We start from the raw sequence: 16672 nt of genomic DNA on the forward strand, positions 1-16672 counted from the left end.
ATTTTTTATATATTTTTGAAATGCTGTCAGAGTCTTTATCTAGACCAGCCAGTATAGCCTCTGGGACTGAAATGGGTGAGACTTGGAAAGTTGGATAGGTTTCTTTTAATAAAATTTGCCATATGAACGTAGGAAAAGAGTGTGCAGCTACAAAGTTACATTTGGAGTGTAACTGTTCATAAGATGCAAATATGTTGTCTATATAAAGTTTTCTATGTGTCTTAATTTCTAGAGCAACAAATAACAGTGTCTCTTCCTTGAAATGTGTCCTGCATAGTGGGTTATATGATTGTGACCTGCTTCAGGTCCTGAAGCAGCAAGGCATCCACAAACCATAACATTTCCACCGCCATGGGTTTGAATTTACAATGGCCAGTGTGAAAACTGAAACCTTATGAGAAGGATTTAGTGTCAAGTCCAATACAACTCCTATTAAATGCCAGACGGTGTGCAGAAGCCTTTATGAAGGCTAACAGTAGTGAAAAGTCAAGCAAAATGACACCTTTTATTGGCTAACTAAAAACATTACAATATGCAAGCTTTTGAGGCAACTCAGGCCCCTTCTTCAGGCAAGATGTAATCAACTGTTCTACTGAAGGCTAACAGAATGTTAGATTATACAGCACGATCTGTAGAGTACAAGTCTAAGGAGGTTATGCTGGAGCTTTATAACACACTGGTGAGGCCTCATCTGAAATATGGTGCAAGTTTTGATCTTCAGGCTACAAAAAGAACATAGCAGTGATAGAAAAAATTCATGATAAAAGCGACTAGGCTGATTCCAAGGCTATAGGAGAAGAATTATGAAGAAAGATTAAAAGAGCTGAGCCTTTTCAGTTTAAGCACAAGAAGATGGTTGAAGTATTTAAAATAATAAAGGTAATTAGTCGAGTGAATCGAGGCTGCTACTATAAAATGAGTTTATCAAGAACAAGGGGGCAAAGTTAATTTGTTAAGGATAATTTTCACACAAACATTAGGAAGTTTTTCTTTACACAGAGAAAGAAAGAACACTTGGAATAATCTACTAAGTAGCGTGGTAGATGGCAGACTTTAGGGACCTTCAAAATCAATGATATTTTGAAAGAATTAAGTGGGTAGGACTGGTGGGCTTCATTGGGATGAATGGCTCGTTCTCGTCTAGACTGTTCTAATGCTTTACAGTTGGTATCAAGTTCTTCTGGTCAAAAACTCTCTTTGGTTTTTACCAGAAATGTCTTTTGTTACTGTAGCCAAATAACTCTGTGCCTTGCCTATCCAGAGCACATTATTCCAGAAGTCCTGGTCTTGGTTTAAGTATAATCTTGTGTCTATTCTGACGTTCTTTCTGAACAGCAAAGGTGTGCCTCCAGGCACACTTACGCTGTAGATCTAATTTGAAGCACCTTGACATCAACAGTGACAAGAGCCTCCTGCAAGTCCCATGATGAAATTGCAGGTTTCTTATAGACTTCTTCCAGCATCTTATGTTTTACTCTTTGGCTGAACTTGCTGGGTAAGCCTGGCCTGCTCAAGTTGAATGTTGTTTGAAATCTTCTCCACTTGTGAATAAGGTTGGAATGGTTAATTTCCAATTGTTTGGAGATCTTTTTAAATGTCTCCTTGGACTCATTAACCTCTGTAAGCTTCTTTCTGCAGGCCACAGACAACTCTCTCGATCTAGACATGGTGTTAATACACTCTTATTAGCAAGAAAGGAAACATCAAACTAAATGTTTGAGGTCTAAACAAGATAAGTGTCTTCAGAATCCTTTCTAAAGACGTTCAGTTGCACCAGATTCCAATTTCAGGTATTTGATGCAGTGACAAATGTAGGAGCATACTTATTTTTTCCACATGTGAAATTTGCATTTATGTTTGTTAAAGTATACAGCGGACTACAAAACATAAATGTGACATAATATTTGTTGTATCACCTTTATCTGTTAGATACTGTTTAAATGAAGATTACATCTTGATATTTCCACATACATTAAAAACGAAAACACATTTTACTGGTTGGACTTACTTTTTCATCCTTTTGTAAGTTACTGGTTTACAGGTTTATTATTGCTACATGTACAGAGTACAGTGAAAGTCTTACTTGTTCGTCAACACTCCCTGGCACCATAATTAGCAAGTATACCAAACCTTTCTCAAAATTGTCTCCCTTACCTGAAAAAGGACAAAACATAGTTTATATTAACAAGCAAAATAAAGACACATCCATATATTATACATATTAGGGTGCACTTCTCTTGAAGTTGAGGACCTTTAATCACTCTTGATTTCTCTAAAACGGCTGTTACCATGTTTTACTGTGCTGTAACTTTCCTAGGCTCATCAGATTTCACTGTTACAAGACAGCATTATTCTTTATTTGTAATTGCACATTCTTTCCTAGTGTTTGCCAGTAGGGCATTATTTCTTCATACTACTATGTGTTGGAGATGGTCCTCCTCGCTGGGCCTCATCAGCAGAATATTCAGTCTTTAATTCATAAGCTGGCTCCATCTGTCCACTTTCAGACCTGTTTAAAAAAATTCAGGGTCACAAGGAGTTAAGTTACTCCACCAGGTCAAAGACAGGACCCAACCTGGATCAGTGACCATTTTTATTTAATTAATTAATTGTTTTTAAGATTTTAAGAAGTGTCTAGAGAGTCAAGTTTTGCATTCCCACATGATAAACCAAATTTTAAGGCATCTTGTCAACATACTCCTATTGAAAACAGTCTATGTGCTTGTTACAGGGTGTCAGTTCATTTAAAGTATTTAACAGATTAATTCTGCAGAAAATGTATAAGTTAATTATCAGTAACAGGTTTACGTATTCACTTTAAATTACCTACAGTAAATAATTAGGCTAGTAGTATACAAGTTAGCCAAATGGCAAATTTTCCTCTGGGCATTTAAATGTCGAGTCAATCACAGAGAGGAGATGGTCCTCCTCGCTGGGCCTCATCAGCAGAATATTCAGTCTTTAATTCATAAGCTGGCTCCATCTGTCCACTTTCAGACCTGTTTAAAAAAATTCAGGGTCACAAGGAGTTAAGTTACTCCACCAGGTCAAAGACAGGACCCAACCTGGATCAGTGACCATTTTTATTTAATTAATTAATTGGGTACTACTGGCTTGGATAGACAAATGAGAGATAGTGTGTTATGACAGACTCTCATCCCTTCTGGGTATGTTCTTCCTGCCTTGCACCCAACACTGCTGGGATTAAGTCCAGTTCCTTGTAACATTGTATTCAACTCAGTCTTTTAAGAACATTGATGGTTAGAGTTAAAATATAGATAGATGAATAAATAACCCGGTGACCTCATTGGTAGGTAGGTGGGAAACTGCATTGTGCCTTCATTTTCATTTGAAAAATAATTTTTAGTACATGCCAGATGACCACACACTTTTCTGATCATTACAGTAGTGTTCCCAGAACACAAATCATTAAAGCATGTTTGAAATAGTCCAAAAGGGCAGAAAAAAAGATTTTGCAGCAGGTAAGCTTTATACCTCATTCTTTTTGCACAGCCAGACAGAGCAGCCAGCACCACTTCAAATAAAAATAAAGTTGACTACTTGCCTACAGAATAGAAGTAACTGTTCATCAGTGTTACAATTCCTTGTAAAGCTATGATTCAATAATATTAATGTTACCATCTGGTTGTGAAAATATTTTAGAGGTAATGCACTGCCAGGAGAAAGCAGGTAATAAAATAGACCGCATATTGACGTCAAAGCACCTGCACCTTGATTTGCTTCCAAATTAGGGTGTCTTCTGTGTAATAGCTTGCACATTTCCCCTTGCTTTAAATGGGTTTTATCTCAAAGATAAGACATGTATCCATACTGATTGGTAACTCTAAACTGGTCAACTAAGACTGACAGCATAAATAAGGGTAACTTACTGTGGACTGGTGGCCCGCACAGGGGAGCTTGTGGTTTCGGAGCCAATGTTGCTGGAATATGGTCTGACTTCCCATAACAGCTCCTTTAACGGGGAAAAAATGGAAGGATAAGACTGAACTAAAACTAAAGTAATGGCTCTTACCAGACTGGAGGGCAACAGCGTTTGTTAGTAGGATAAAGGGCAAAATTAAAAACACTTCACAACGTAAAGCAAACAGATGACTTTAATATATTGTTTTAGACATTTAGTTTTACAGGAAGATTGAAAAACAGAACAGCTTGTTAATATCTAGTTTTTATCTTATATTGGTATATTTAAGATGATAAGCATGCAATATAAAGAAATGCTTATATTTCTAAGATAAATGTAAACATTATTTATTTTTTGTCCATTAATGCTTATATTTGTGATCCTCATAGAGGGAATAGTATTGTCTAATAAATACTCAAGGAAAAATTAATTATGTAATCAATCATAAGACCTACTTACTTCTCAACATTATTATTAACCTCACCAAAATGAAATAAAATAAAAGGTTCTTTTTTTATTATTTAAACATATGCTTACATAAAACAAGGAAGGTACCAGTCTCTGTGTCACTATGTTAGTGTTAACTGTTTTAAAGCAGAACTCATTTCTGTTTGTGACTGACTTCCAGAGCAGATGCTAATCGATCTTCATTTATTAGACGTAAATGTCTTAAAGCATCAACCAGCTCATCCCGGGCGTTACCAATGAAGTTGTTGCAAAGAAATGCAGGCAGACCACCGACTCCATCCCGCAGAGTAAACAGTGGCACACGTATCAGGCCCATTGACTGTAAACAGAAGAGGAAAAAAGGTTTAAATGATGAGCAACAAAAAGGATCCATACTGTAGGAAACAAAAAGTAAGTGATACATTAATTATTCAGTTTTCATTTTGGGGTAAGATTACAAATTTGATGTCCCCTTCAGTAAAATCCCTCCCTGCTCCCCGGATTAGGAGGGATTCTGGTACACAACATGGGCCAAGGTTAGCAGTTCATAGTGAGGGGAATTATTTAAAAAAAAAAAAAAAAAAGATTTCTGCCTGAATGAATCATCATTTGAAATTAACGCATTACCAATACGCTGGAGGACCCAATTTAAAAGTTAAGATTGGGAAAACATGAAACTTTCAGTATTCATAAAACATTTACCCAAAACAAAGCTTAAAAAAAAAAAAAAAAAAAATTGTCAATGTATAGTTCTGGCAAAAGAAGTAGCCCCCACATTCAAGAGAGTGACTTATACAGAGAAGCATTTTCATAACGCACTGCCTTGCACTCAGGACTACTAGGGTAGCTTACTATTTCACTGAATGGGCAAGTGGATGACGGGATAAGTGCAAGTCTGCTTACTAAAATGTCTCTTTAGGATACTCTAAAGTAAGTTCCAGTAAAACTTCCTTTACAGTTCGATTAGCAAAATAAAAAGAGCTGTCAGCCCTTTGTCTGTAAGTGGAAACAAGGAATTTACATAATTAATTAATCACTTACAACTGTAGATTCTTTATAAATACAGCTCATTAAGAATTATACTGTTTAATAGGTTAATTGTGGTAGAGTGTGTTAAATTTATGTCAGCTAAGCAATATAATGGAGTTTCAGGCTATTGTTAGCTAACCACGCTGTATATTAAAAACAAAATTAATTATCATAAACTAAAATGGTAATTATTTCTATATTTGTTAAATAATGATTTATGTACACATATACAATGCTGTGAAAAAGTATTTACCACATCCTTGATTACTTATTTTTTGCATGTTTGTCACACTTAAATGTTTCAGATCAAACAAATTTAAATATTAGACAAATATAACCTAAGTAAACACAAAATGCAGTTTTTAAGTGATGATTTTATTTATTAAGGAAAAAAACTATCCAAACCTACATGGCCCTATGTGAAAACGTAATTGCCCCCCTTGTTAAAATCTTGCTTTTTCCAGTTTTGAGCCGGCTGTCAAAAATCAAGCCTGTTTTGTCTAAGCGCAACCTTCAAACAGTGATACATGCTTTTTATAACCTCTCATTGATTGCTGCAATGCGCTTCTTTTTGGAATTAGCCAGGCCTCCATTGCTTGCCTACAGCTGGTGAAAAATGCAGCTGCTCAATTTTTAACAGGTACAAGCAAGCATGAGCATGTTCCCCAATTTTGGCTTCCCTTCATTGGCTTCCAGTTCGTTTTCGAATCCATTTTAAGATCCTTGTATTTGTTTATAAATCCTTTAATGGATGTGCTCCATTTTATTTGTTGGACCTGGTGCACCCTTATGTACCATCTCGCTCTCTCAGTTCCTACGACACAATGCAAACTCAGAGGTGATAGGGCTTTTTCAGTTGCAGCTCCAAAACTCTGGAACGATTTGCCGTTGCACGTTAGGCAGGCTCCTTCACTTGCTGTCTTTAAACCCTATTTAAAAACACACTTTTACCCTCTGGCCTTTAACCCAGTATGATATGTTGACTGTGTACTTTTTATTATGAATTTCTTCAGCTCTTATGAGTTTGTGTTTCTGTTTCTTTTATCCTTTGGTTACTGTGTGTCTGATATGTTGGGTTTTATTGTACAGCACTTTGGTCAGCCTTGATGTTGTTTTTAAAGCGATTTATAAATAAATAAATCTATCTTTTATAAAAAGAAATCCTGTCCTGGAAAGCAAAAAGCAAATCTACGATACGTGATCTTCTCAGAAGACATTTTAAAGACCCACGAGACCAAAGACATGCCCTACTTACAATCTACCCGCGAGACCAAAAACACGCTCTACTTACAATCTATCAAATAGGACAATAGTCAGCAAAACATTCAGTCTTGTGAAGGATTTGAAAACACACAGATCCAGGGCTCTCAAAGCATATAAAGCGAATAGGGACAGTACGTTATAAATTAAATGTCGACATCTAAGCGAAGAAGAAAGCAGCGCGGAGAAAAGAGACTCAAATGCATTGGACAGAAAAAAAGAGCAAAAAAGAATAATCGAGGTGCAAATTCTTAAAATAAGGAAAGTAATCAGTCCGGAACAACTGGAATTGAAAAAAAAGCACGTCCAATCCGGCTCAGAATTAAAAGACAATGAGTAAAAGAAAGTAGAACTTCATAAAAACGTTTACAAACGTTGGCGCTAAACACATGCAGAGCAAGTTAGAGACTGAAACCAGTGAAATTAGAAAGGCTCAAAAAAAAAAAAAAAAAAAACAGCGCTACACACATATGGAGAAAATTAAAGGATATGAAAGTAGATAAATTAGAAAATATAAAAAAAGAAAGTAAAGATCGCAGTAGTGCAAACAATTCTTCTAACTTTGCACAGTTTTTGACAAGCGGATCAGGATGCATTTCACTGCATGTTGTCCTGTATAACTATGCATGTGACAAATAAAGAATCTTGAGAATTTCAAAAACGGAGTTTACCGCACATGCATTTATTGGTTACTTTGTTCATGTATATATATTTATCTGTCTGCTTATTTAAAAAGCTACATTTACCCCAAGAGTCAAAAACGTTCTGTCTAGCCCTTGTACAAAAGCCTAGACAAAAGCTGGGGTATCACCTTGGTAACCCCATGTACTTTTGGAACTGTGAGAGGAAAATAGCACAACTTTACAGACAGGAGTACAATGCAGAACTCTACTTACTTTTTTACTTTGTTAAAAAAAAAAAAAATTATTAACTGCTGATGATGTAGATCGTTTTGTCTGTGCTGAAATTCCAAACAGAGAAACCTATCCTGACCTCATTAAAAAGATTCAGCATATTGGGACTCGCAAGATTACAAATATTGTTTTTACAGAAGTTCTGAAATAAAAGTGAAACTAATGAAATAGAAACAATTCCAAAAAAAAAAAAAATCTTAAAAGTGTGTATCCAGAAAACCAAACACGGGGGTTGGCAAGCGAGGCGAGCAGGGGGCAAAGCCCCCTAGTAAATAAATAAATCAATCATGAAGTAACTGTGGTTAATCGCATTTTTTGGAAAGCTGAGTTCAATTTCACTAGCCACACCCAGGCCTGATTACTGCCAGACCTTAAATTGAACCTGTCACACTAAGTGAAGTAGGCCAAAAGATCCCAAAAAGGAAGACATCATGCCATGATTTAAAGAAATTCAGGAAAAGATGAGAAACAAAGTAACTGACATCTATCCGTCTGGAAATGGTTACAAAACCATTTCTAAAGCTTTGGGACTCCAGCAAACCACGGCGAGAGCCATTATCCACAAATGGAGAAAACATGGAAGAGTGGTGAACCTTCCCAGGAGTGGCCGGCCTAAAAAAAATTACCCCAAGAACACAGCAATGACTTATCCAAGAGGTCACAAAAGAACCCAGAACAACATCTAAAGAACTGCAGGCCTCATTTCCCTCAGTTAAGGTCAGTGTTCATGACTCAACCATAAGAAAGAGACTGGATAAAAATGGCATGCATGGCTGAGTTCCAAGGCGAAAACCACCACTGACCAAAAAGAACATAAAGGTTCATCTCACTTTTACCAAAAAACATCTTGATGGTCCCCAAGACTTTTGGGAAAATATTCTGTGGACTGACGAAACAAAAGTTGAACTGTTTGGAAGGTGTGCGTCCCGTTACATCTGGCGTAAAAGTAACACAGCATTTCAGAAAAAGAACATCATACCAACAGTCAAACATAGAGGTGGTGTGATGGTCTGGGGATGCTTTGCCTGGACGTGGATGACTTGCTGATATCTTGATTGATGGAACCATGAATTCTGCTCTCTACCAAAAAATTCTGAAAGAGAATGCCTGGCCATCAGTTTGTGACCTTAAGCTGAAGTGCACTTGGGTTCTGCAGCAGCACAATAATCCAAAACATACCAGCAAGTCCACCTCTGAATGGCTTAAAAAAACAAAATGAAGGTTTTGGAGTGGCCTAGTCAAAGCCCAGACTTGAATCCAATTGAGATGTTGTGGCTTGACCTTTAAAAAAGCGGTTCATGCTCGGAAACCCTCCAATGTGGCTGAATTAAAACAATTCTGCAAAGAAGAGTGAGCCGAAATTCCTCCACAGCAATGTGAAACTCATTGCCAGTTACTGCAAATGCTGCATTGCAGTTGTTGCTGCTAAGGGTAGCACAACCAGTTATTAGGTTTAGGGGGCAATTACTTTTTCACATAGGGCTATGTAGGTTTGGATATTTTTTTCCCTTAATAAATAAAATCATCAATTAAAAACAGCATTTTGTGTTTACTTGGGTAGTATTTTAATTTTTTGATGATCTGAAACATTTAAGTGTGACAAACATGCAAAAAAATAAGAAATACTTTTTCACAGCACTGTATGATGATTTTTAATAAGATATGATGCAACAGAACAAATAAAAACCCAAACATTCAACCAATACATGATATTTATTTAATAAATATACAAATGAATAATTATAATTGAAACAAAGTGCTACAATACTGACTAATGTTTTCTTCTTTACCTTAACATTCCCTGTAAAGAGCTTACATATTTTGTTGTGAAACACAGGTATAAAGTAAAATAAATAAAAAGATAAATAAATCAATTAAATCACTGAAGTTGGTCGATTCTTCAACACTAGTTGAAACTAAACGTTTTTGGCAAAAAAGCACTTGTTTATCAAGAGTTTCTGGCTTTAGTGTCATTCTAGGACATGACACCATGTTGCCATTTGTACTAAAGACTTGCCTGTGGCAGGGTTTAAAAAAGTTTCACTTTGCCACATGGTTTATTTGTGGATACTTTGCATTCAGACTTGACCAAAATTTTAGGTACACTTACAGATCACTGAACTAGTCTTATATGCCTTCTGAAAAATAATGAATTGAAAAGCCACTGTCCCACATATACAAACACAAAAATATTTCTTCCCAGCTTTACTTACTCAATGCAACCTATAATATCCAAGTGAAAGATATCACAGCCGGGCGGCATGGTGGTGCAGTGGTAGCGCTGCTGCCTCGCAGTTAGGAGACCCGGGTTAGCTTCCCAGGTCCTCCCTGCGTGGAGTTTGCATGTTCTCCCCGTGTCTGCATGGGTTTCCTCCGGGCGCTCCGGTTTCCTCCCACAGTCCAAAGACATGCAGGTTAGGTGGATTGGCGATTCTAAATTGACCCTAGTGTGTGCTTGGTGTGTGTTTGTGTGTGTCCTGCGGTGGGTTGGCACCCTGCCCAGGATTGGCTCCTGCCTTGTGCCCTGTGTTGGCTGGGATTTGCTCCAGCAGACCCCCGTGACCCTGTGTTCGGATTCAGCAGGTTGGAAAATGGATGGATGGATGAATGGAAGATATCACAGCCACAGTTCAGAAAAATCATACAAAAATCAAAAACAAGACATACTGAGATTAATAAAGGATGTTAATATTTTGTTGAACCACCTTTTACTTTAATGACAGCCTTGAGTCTGTTGGGATACTTCTCTATCAGCTTTGCACATCTAGATTGAGCAATATTTGCCCACTCTTCTTTACAGAACTGTTCAAATTCAGTCAAATTGGATGGTGAGCATTGATAGACTGCTATCTTCAAATCTTTTCACAGATTTTCAATGGGATTTAGGTCTGGGTTCTGACTGGGCCTACACAAGAACATTCACTTTTTTCTCCTTCAGCCACTGTGTGGTCAATTTTGCTGTGTGCTTTGGGTCATTGTCATGTTGAAAGGTGAACATTCTGCCCATCTTAAACTTTCTGGCAGAAGGTAGCAGGTTTTCCTGAAGAATTTGACGGTATTTTACCCAATCCAATTTTTCTGCCTACCCTAACGAGAGCCCCAGGCCCTGCGGCAGAGAAACACCCCCAGAACAGGATGCTGCCACCTCCATGCTTTATTGTAGGTATGGTATGTTGTGGATGGTGAGCAGCATTGGATTTCTGCCAGGTGTACCATTTGGTATTGAGGCCAAATAGTTTGATTTTGGTCTCATCTGACCATAAGACCTTTTTCCACTTAGCATCAGATTCTTCAACATGCATTCTGGCAAAACTTAAACGAACCTTAATATGGCCTTTCTTGAGAAGTGGCTTTTTTCTTGCGATCCTCCCGAACAAGCCACAATTGTGGAGTGCTTGTGAAACTGTTGCCACATGCACACAATGACCACTCTTTGCCATAAAATCCTGTAACTCCTTCAAAGTGGTTATTGGCCTGTTGGTAGCCTCTTTTACCAGTTTCCTCCTGGCTCTTTCATCCAGTTTGGAGGGACGATCGGATCCAGGGAGGGTCCTAGTAGTACCAAACACTTGCCACTTCTTTATTATGGACTTTACTGTGCTCCTTGGGATTGATAAAGCCTTTGAGATTTTTTTGTATCTCCTACCTTATGTCTGTCCACAACTCTATCCCTGAAATCTTTTCAAAGTGGCTTGCCACCCTTTATTAATCTCAGTATTTCTTGTTTTTGATTTTTTTTAAATTCTTCCTAACTATAGCTGTGAAATCTTTCACTTGGATGTTATAGATTGCATTGAGTAAGTAAAGCTGGAAAAAATATTGGTATGTGTGTTTTATTTAAGGCTGTAAAGCAAAAAAAGGGGAATATTACGAAGGGGGTGATTCTTTTCTATACCCACTGTACCTGCATGCCTTTGATATGTCAGTGACTAAAGCAAAGTAAGTGTGAAAAGAGAAAGTGTTGCTTATTCTACAAAGATATTCTAAAATTGCCTGGACATATTCATCAAGCATGCATTTAGTTATTCAGCCTACTGAAATGGAGAAAAGTAGTCACTCTGCTGTTTGGTGTCATCGTGTGTCCCACACTGAACATGGACCAGGGAAAGCAAAGAAGACAGCTGCCAGAGGAGATCAGGAAGAAAATGATAGACAAGCATGTTAATGGCAAAGGCTATAAGACCATTTCTAAGCAGCTTGATATTCCTACAACAACAGTTGCAAATATGATCAATTTAAGGTCCATGGGACTGTAGTCAATCTTTCTGGATACAGCTGCAAGATGAAAATCAACCCCAGAATGGGAAGAAAGATAGTGAGAAATGTAAACAAAAAAACAAGGATAGCTCCCAAAGAGATACAAGCTGAACTCCAAGGTCAAGGTCCATCAGTCTCTGATTACGCTGTTCTTTTCTTTATGAGTAATAGTGGGCTCAATGGAAGAAGACTAAGGATGACTCCTCTATTGAAAGAAAAAACATTAAAAAAGCCAGACTGGAATTTACTAAAATACAAATTCGACAATGCTTTTTGTGAGAATGTTCTTTTAGACAGATGTGAAAAAACAGAGCGGTTGTGACTTGCCAAAAAGTGAAAAAACAAAGCTCCATGTCCATGGATGAAAAAAACAAGGCTTTCAAAGAAAATAAAAACATACCTACTGTGAAACATGGAGGGGGCTTGGTTATGTTTTGGGGCTTCTTTGCTGCGTCTGGTGCAGGGTGCCTTGAGTCTGTCCCATGGAATAATAAAATCTCAAGACTATCAAGACATTCTGGAGCAAAACGTACTGCTTAGTGTCAGAAACCATTGTCTAAGTCACAGGTCATGGATCCTCCAACAGGATATTGACCCACAACACACAAATAAAACCATCCAAGAACAGCTAAGAACAAAACGTTGACTATTGTGAAGTGGCCTTGTATGAGCTCTGACTTGAATCCTACCGAACATCTAAGAAAAGAACTGAAACATGTAGTCTGGAGAAGACACCTTTCAGACCTGACAAAGATGGAGCAGTTTTTGCACAGGAAGAGTGGGACAAGCTGCCTGCCGAGAGGTGCAGAAGTCGCATTGAGAGCTACAGGAATTGCTTCTAAATTTTAGGCAACAAAATATAATGTTAAGAGTCCCATCATTTTTGTCAATCCCATTTTCATTTGTGTTATTATTTTAAATATTTGGTTGAATCAAAACTCTAAAGCAAAGTCTCATTTTGCTAAATATGGAATAAACAATGACATGTGCCAATTACTTTTATCAGTTTCAAGTTCTTTTACACGCCATTGTGGGTTCTTCTTTTTTCTGTTAAAAGACTAATCACAACATTTTTATTAAACGCGATATATATTTATTTGGTTGAATTTAACAGCAGCAAAATCAAAAAAATCTGGTGTCATAAGGCCTTTAGGCCTTTCACCTAAAACCATGGCTCCAAGTGAAAATCAGGTGCTCCAAAATACTCAACAATACTTTTACCAGAAACAAGACAAATGTTCCGACAAATAAAATTCATATATTTTTCATTATGCGATTTTTTTAAAGGTCATTTGCCACCTTCGTGCTTGTTGTGAAAGTCTGTTTAGTTTTTTCTTTGACATCTATAAATGAGTCATGACTAAGACCCAAGTTCCATGACTTGTTCTAGTGTGCATCAACCATTTCTAAACATAAACTGTATCACAGTGAAGAAATTGCAGGTAATTTCCTTTCTCATCAAACAATATACAAAATAGCTGCCACATATACTTTTCTTTAATTATTGACTTTAAAATTTACCATTCATAAAAGGTTTTTCTACACTGCCGACACTCTTTTCAGGATATTTCCATGAGCACAAATTTCCATACTAATCTATGTATAGCATCCTATATTATCGCAGTGAACCTTTGTCTTCATTGGCTCCTGTGCTGACAAATACTGTGAGATGTAACTTAAAAGCAATCTGCATTTATACAGCAACTTAAAAAATTAAAATTATAAACACAAGTTATGTATCTGATTAGATAATTAGAATGTAAGAATGCAAGAGTTGACAAATATAAAAAGAACACAATTTTTTCCATTACAACTATTGATGGGTACATGTAGAAGCCTACAACTGTTACCTTCTTGTAAAATGTTCACATAGTGTATGTCTTGCTTCTTTGCTTTAACATACTGATAATGTATCCTGTACTGTATTCCGGCATGTTGGCAGGTACAATAAGTCAAAAGGTAAAACAAACAGCACCACAGACACACAAAGTTTTCTTTTTATCACACTTTTCCTAAATACAAGATACTATTTTTTTCAATTGCATGACCTTTTTATCAAACAATACTGAACTTAGCTGGCTAGATGTTTTTAGTACTACAACTTGCCTGAAGAATGGACCTGAGCTGCCTTGAAAGCTTCCATATTGTAATTGGTTCAGTTTGCCAATAAAAAGGTGTTATTTTGCTTGACTTATTATTATGTCTAAAAATACTGTTAAATGTGTTAAAGACTGTTGGACAGAACTTCTACTTCATTGTCCAGAATATTGTATTCTGGAGGATGTTCCAGTTGAGACAGGGCAGCTGAGCAGTTTGGTGCAGTACAGGACAAGAGTGTGTCAGGAAGATGATCTAATGGAGAATACATGGTCAACAAGGCAACTTGTGTGGTCATGGCAATGTAATCAGAAAATGTGCGCCAGGCACCGTGTTCTGTAATTATGTAGGGTGTCATGAAAGACGTAATAGCTGGTGACAAATATAACAACAGATATTCCCATATACTAAGAGAGGAAATGTGTGCACCAGGAAGCTTGAGGGTAATCAACCCAGTGTATAATCGGGCTGACTGATCCTTTGTTATTCTGGAGCATGCTATAAGAGGGGAGCAACAGGGGCAAGTAATCGTGTTATGGTAATAAAATAGAAGGACAAGGGTTGATGGAGCAGGAGACCCTCAATAAGATAGGACAAAGAACAGAGCCCAGCAAGTTTTGTAGGGCTACCTTATAGTGGGCAAGGGTTCTTGGGTCTGCCTGGCTCTTTAATAGAAAATTGTGGTTCAGTATTGCAGGGACATTTGACAGTGTTCTATAAGGATAGCCAAAGGAGATCTCTCAGCCATTCCAGACTATTTTCCAGTCTCACCAGCTCATCCGGACAGCTGCTGATTAAGTGTACAGTTGACTGCAAAGTTGCTGGCAAGTATTCAATTGGTAAGATCAACAGATGTCACAGTAAACCAGGTTTATACTTCACGCGATGCATGCTCCAGTGGACACTACTGCTACACCAGCGTTTTACTGTTCATACTTGCGCACGTACTTTATGTAAATCTGGAAGATTTTACCAGGTGGCAGTGCGAGATATCATCACGGTGAGAAAACATTCAGCTTCGCTGTGTTGTGAATTACCTGAAATTAAAATTCTGAGGACACCTTGCTGAAATATCTCTGTAAGGATGTTTAATGATTAAATCCATCAATCTAGGGCTGTACCCATTCCAGCTAGCATTAGGCACGAGGCAGAAACAATGATTGGACAGGGCATCAGCTCATCGCAAGCTGAACCAAAGCACTCGCATACACTAGCATCATTTTAGCATCACCAAATCTGCATATCTTTGGAAGGAAACTGGAGCACACTGTGGAAACACAGCAGGAAAATGTAAACCCCAGTCAGGGAACACCAGCGACGCAAGTCCTGCGAGACAGCAGCGCTACCCCTCCGCCACCGTGTCACCCCAATGTGTGTAATTATTAACAGTATTCATTATTTAAATGAAATTAACGATTTATCTGTAAAATGTAACATACATACTTTAATGCAATTCATCATGAAAGTGATAATAAGTGAGTATAAATCGAAGAATTGTAAATGTGCAGAGAGTTAGAATATCATACATTTAATGTGTTCTTTGTGGTGATCTATTGCTGCTTGCCGCTGCTGTCAGGTCAGGAGAAAACCCCAGAAGCATGTAGCGATTAACAACTGGGTCAGTTTTAAGATGACTTTTATGATGGTCTACTTTAATGATAAAGTAAACTACGAGATTAAAGTGGACATTTTGAGATTAAAGCCGAAATTTCCACTTTAATCACAAAATACACCTTTTCACTACTTTTTTTTTTCTGTGGCCCAAGTACAGTGCTGTATACATTCTGTTGCTGTTGTGAAGGTGCAAAAAAAAAAAAAAAAAAGACGGCACATAAGATGGTATGCGAGACTTTTTAAAATGTATGGTGTCATTACGTTGGGGAATATGCAACGCTATATAAAAAGCACCACGAATGCATTTGTATGTCGCCATTTTGCTTCACCATATTGAACCATTCATCAAACATCAAAGCAGGCACATCGATCCCATAGGATCCTCAAAGCGGCTTTCTGTCACAGGTAGATAGTAAACAGAGACTCTGATGTCACATTCAACTTTTATCACACTGCGCACTTTTTGCTGGGACTGCAACTCACACAAGCATCGCATTAATTTTTGAGGTTGTGCTCAGAGGACGCTTCAAATAAACGCTGGGAGCGCGTTGCAGCCATGGTGTGTGGACGTACGCATTCTGAACATGAAATATAAACTAGCCCAGGATCAAACAAAAACAGAAGGATATTTCAGTATGTGTAAGAAGTCACATTTTGGAACCTTTGTTGTCACTTTATAAACTTTGATTATGACTTTTGTAAAGTAAACTTCTAAGTAGGCTTTGCCTCCATGCTACTACTTGGGTTTAGGGAATAGCTATTTTCTGTTTTTAATTTTAAAACTCAGAATTATGAACATCTTGATTAGAACTAATTTTAAAGGTTTCAAAATTGGTGCCAGTATTCTGTGACATTTGTGTCACCCATTTCCATGGGTATTCTACCATGTTGTCATATCACTGGTGCGCTGGTATAAAAAGTCTCCAAAAACAACCACTTGTATCTGGGACTGGACCAAGCCTAGTGACATATTTCCCTCAATTTTCTGATTACTGGTTATTGAAACAAGGCTCTGCCTTTTGATTTTTGGTTTAAGACTTGGTTTTCTCAACTCTTTTTATCTTCCAGTTTTGAACATTTTTGGCTTTTTGACTCTGCTCTTTCTCTTGATCCTCACTGAACGGTTTATCTG

At 37.5% G+C, this 16672-nt stretch overlaps 1 protein-coding gene across 2 annotated transcripts in view; it reads right to left on the reverse strand.

The window, feature by feature from the left end:
* Nucleotides 1-4097: 4097 nt before the first annotated feature.
* LOC114660621 (U8 snoRNA-decapping enzyme-like) overlaps nt 4098-16672 on the reverse strand; it is a 32341-nt gene continuing 19766 nt past the window's right edge. For both annotated transcript variants that reach the window (XM_051933648.1, XM_051933647.1), the window contains exon 3: nt 4098-4709. In XM_051933648.1, the coding sequence (XP_051789608.1) occupies nt 4524-4709 (186 nt within the window). In that variant the 3' untranslated portion in view covers nt 4098-4523. The remainder of the gene's footprint in view (nt 4710-16672) is intronic.

The sequence above is a fragment of the Erpetoichthys calabaricus genome, chromosome 11, assembly GCF_900747795.2.
Source record: "Erpetoichthys calabaricus chromosome 11, fErpCal1.3, whole genome shotgun sequence".
NCBI classification, from domain to species: Eukaryota; Metazoa; Chordata; class Cladistia; order Polypteriformes; family Polypteridae; genus Erpetoichthys; species Erpetoichthys calabaricus.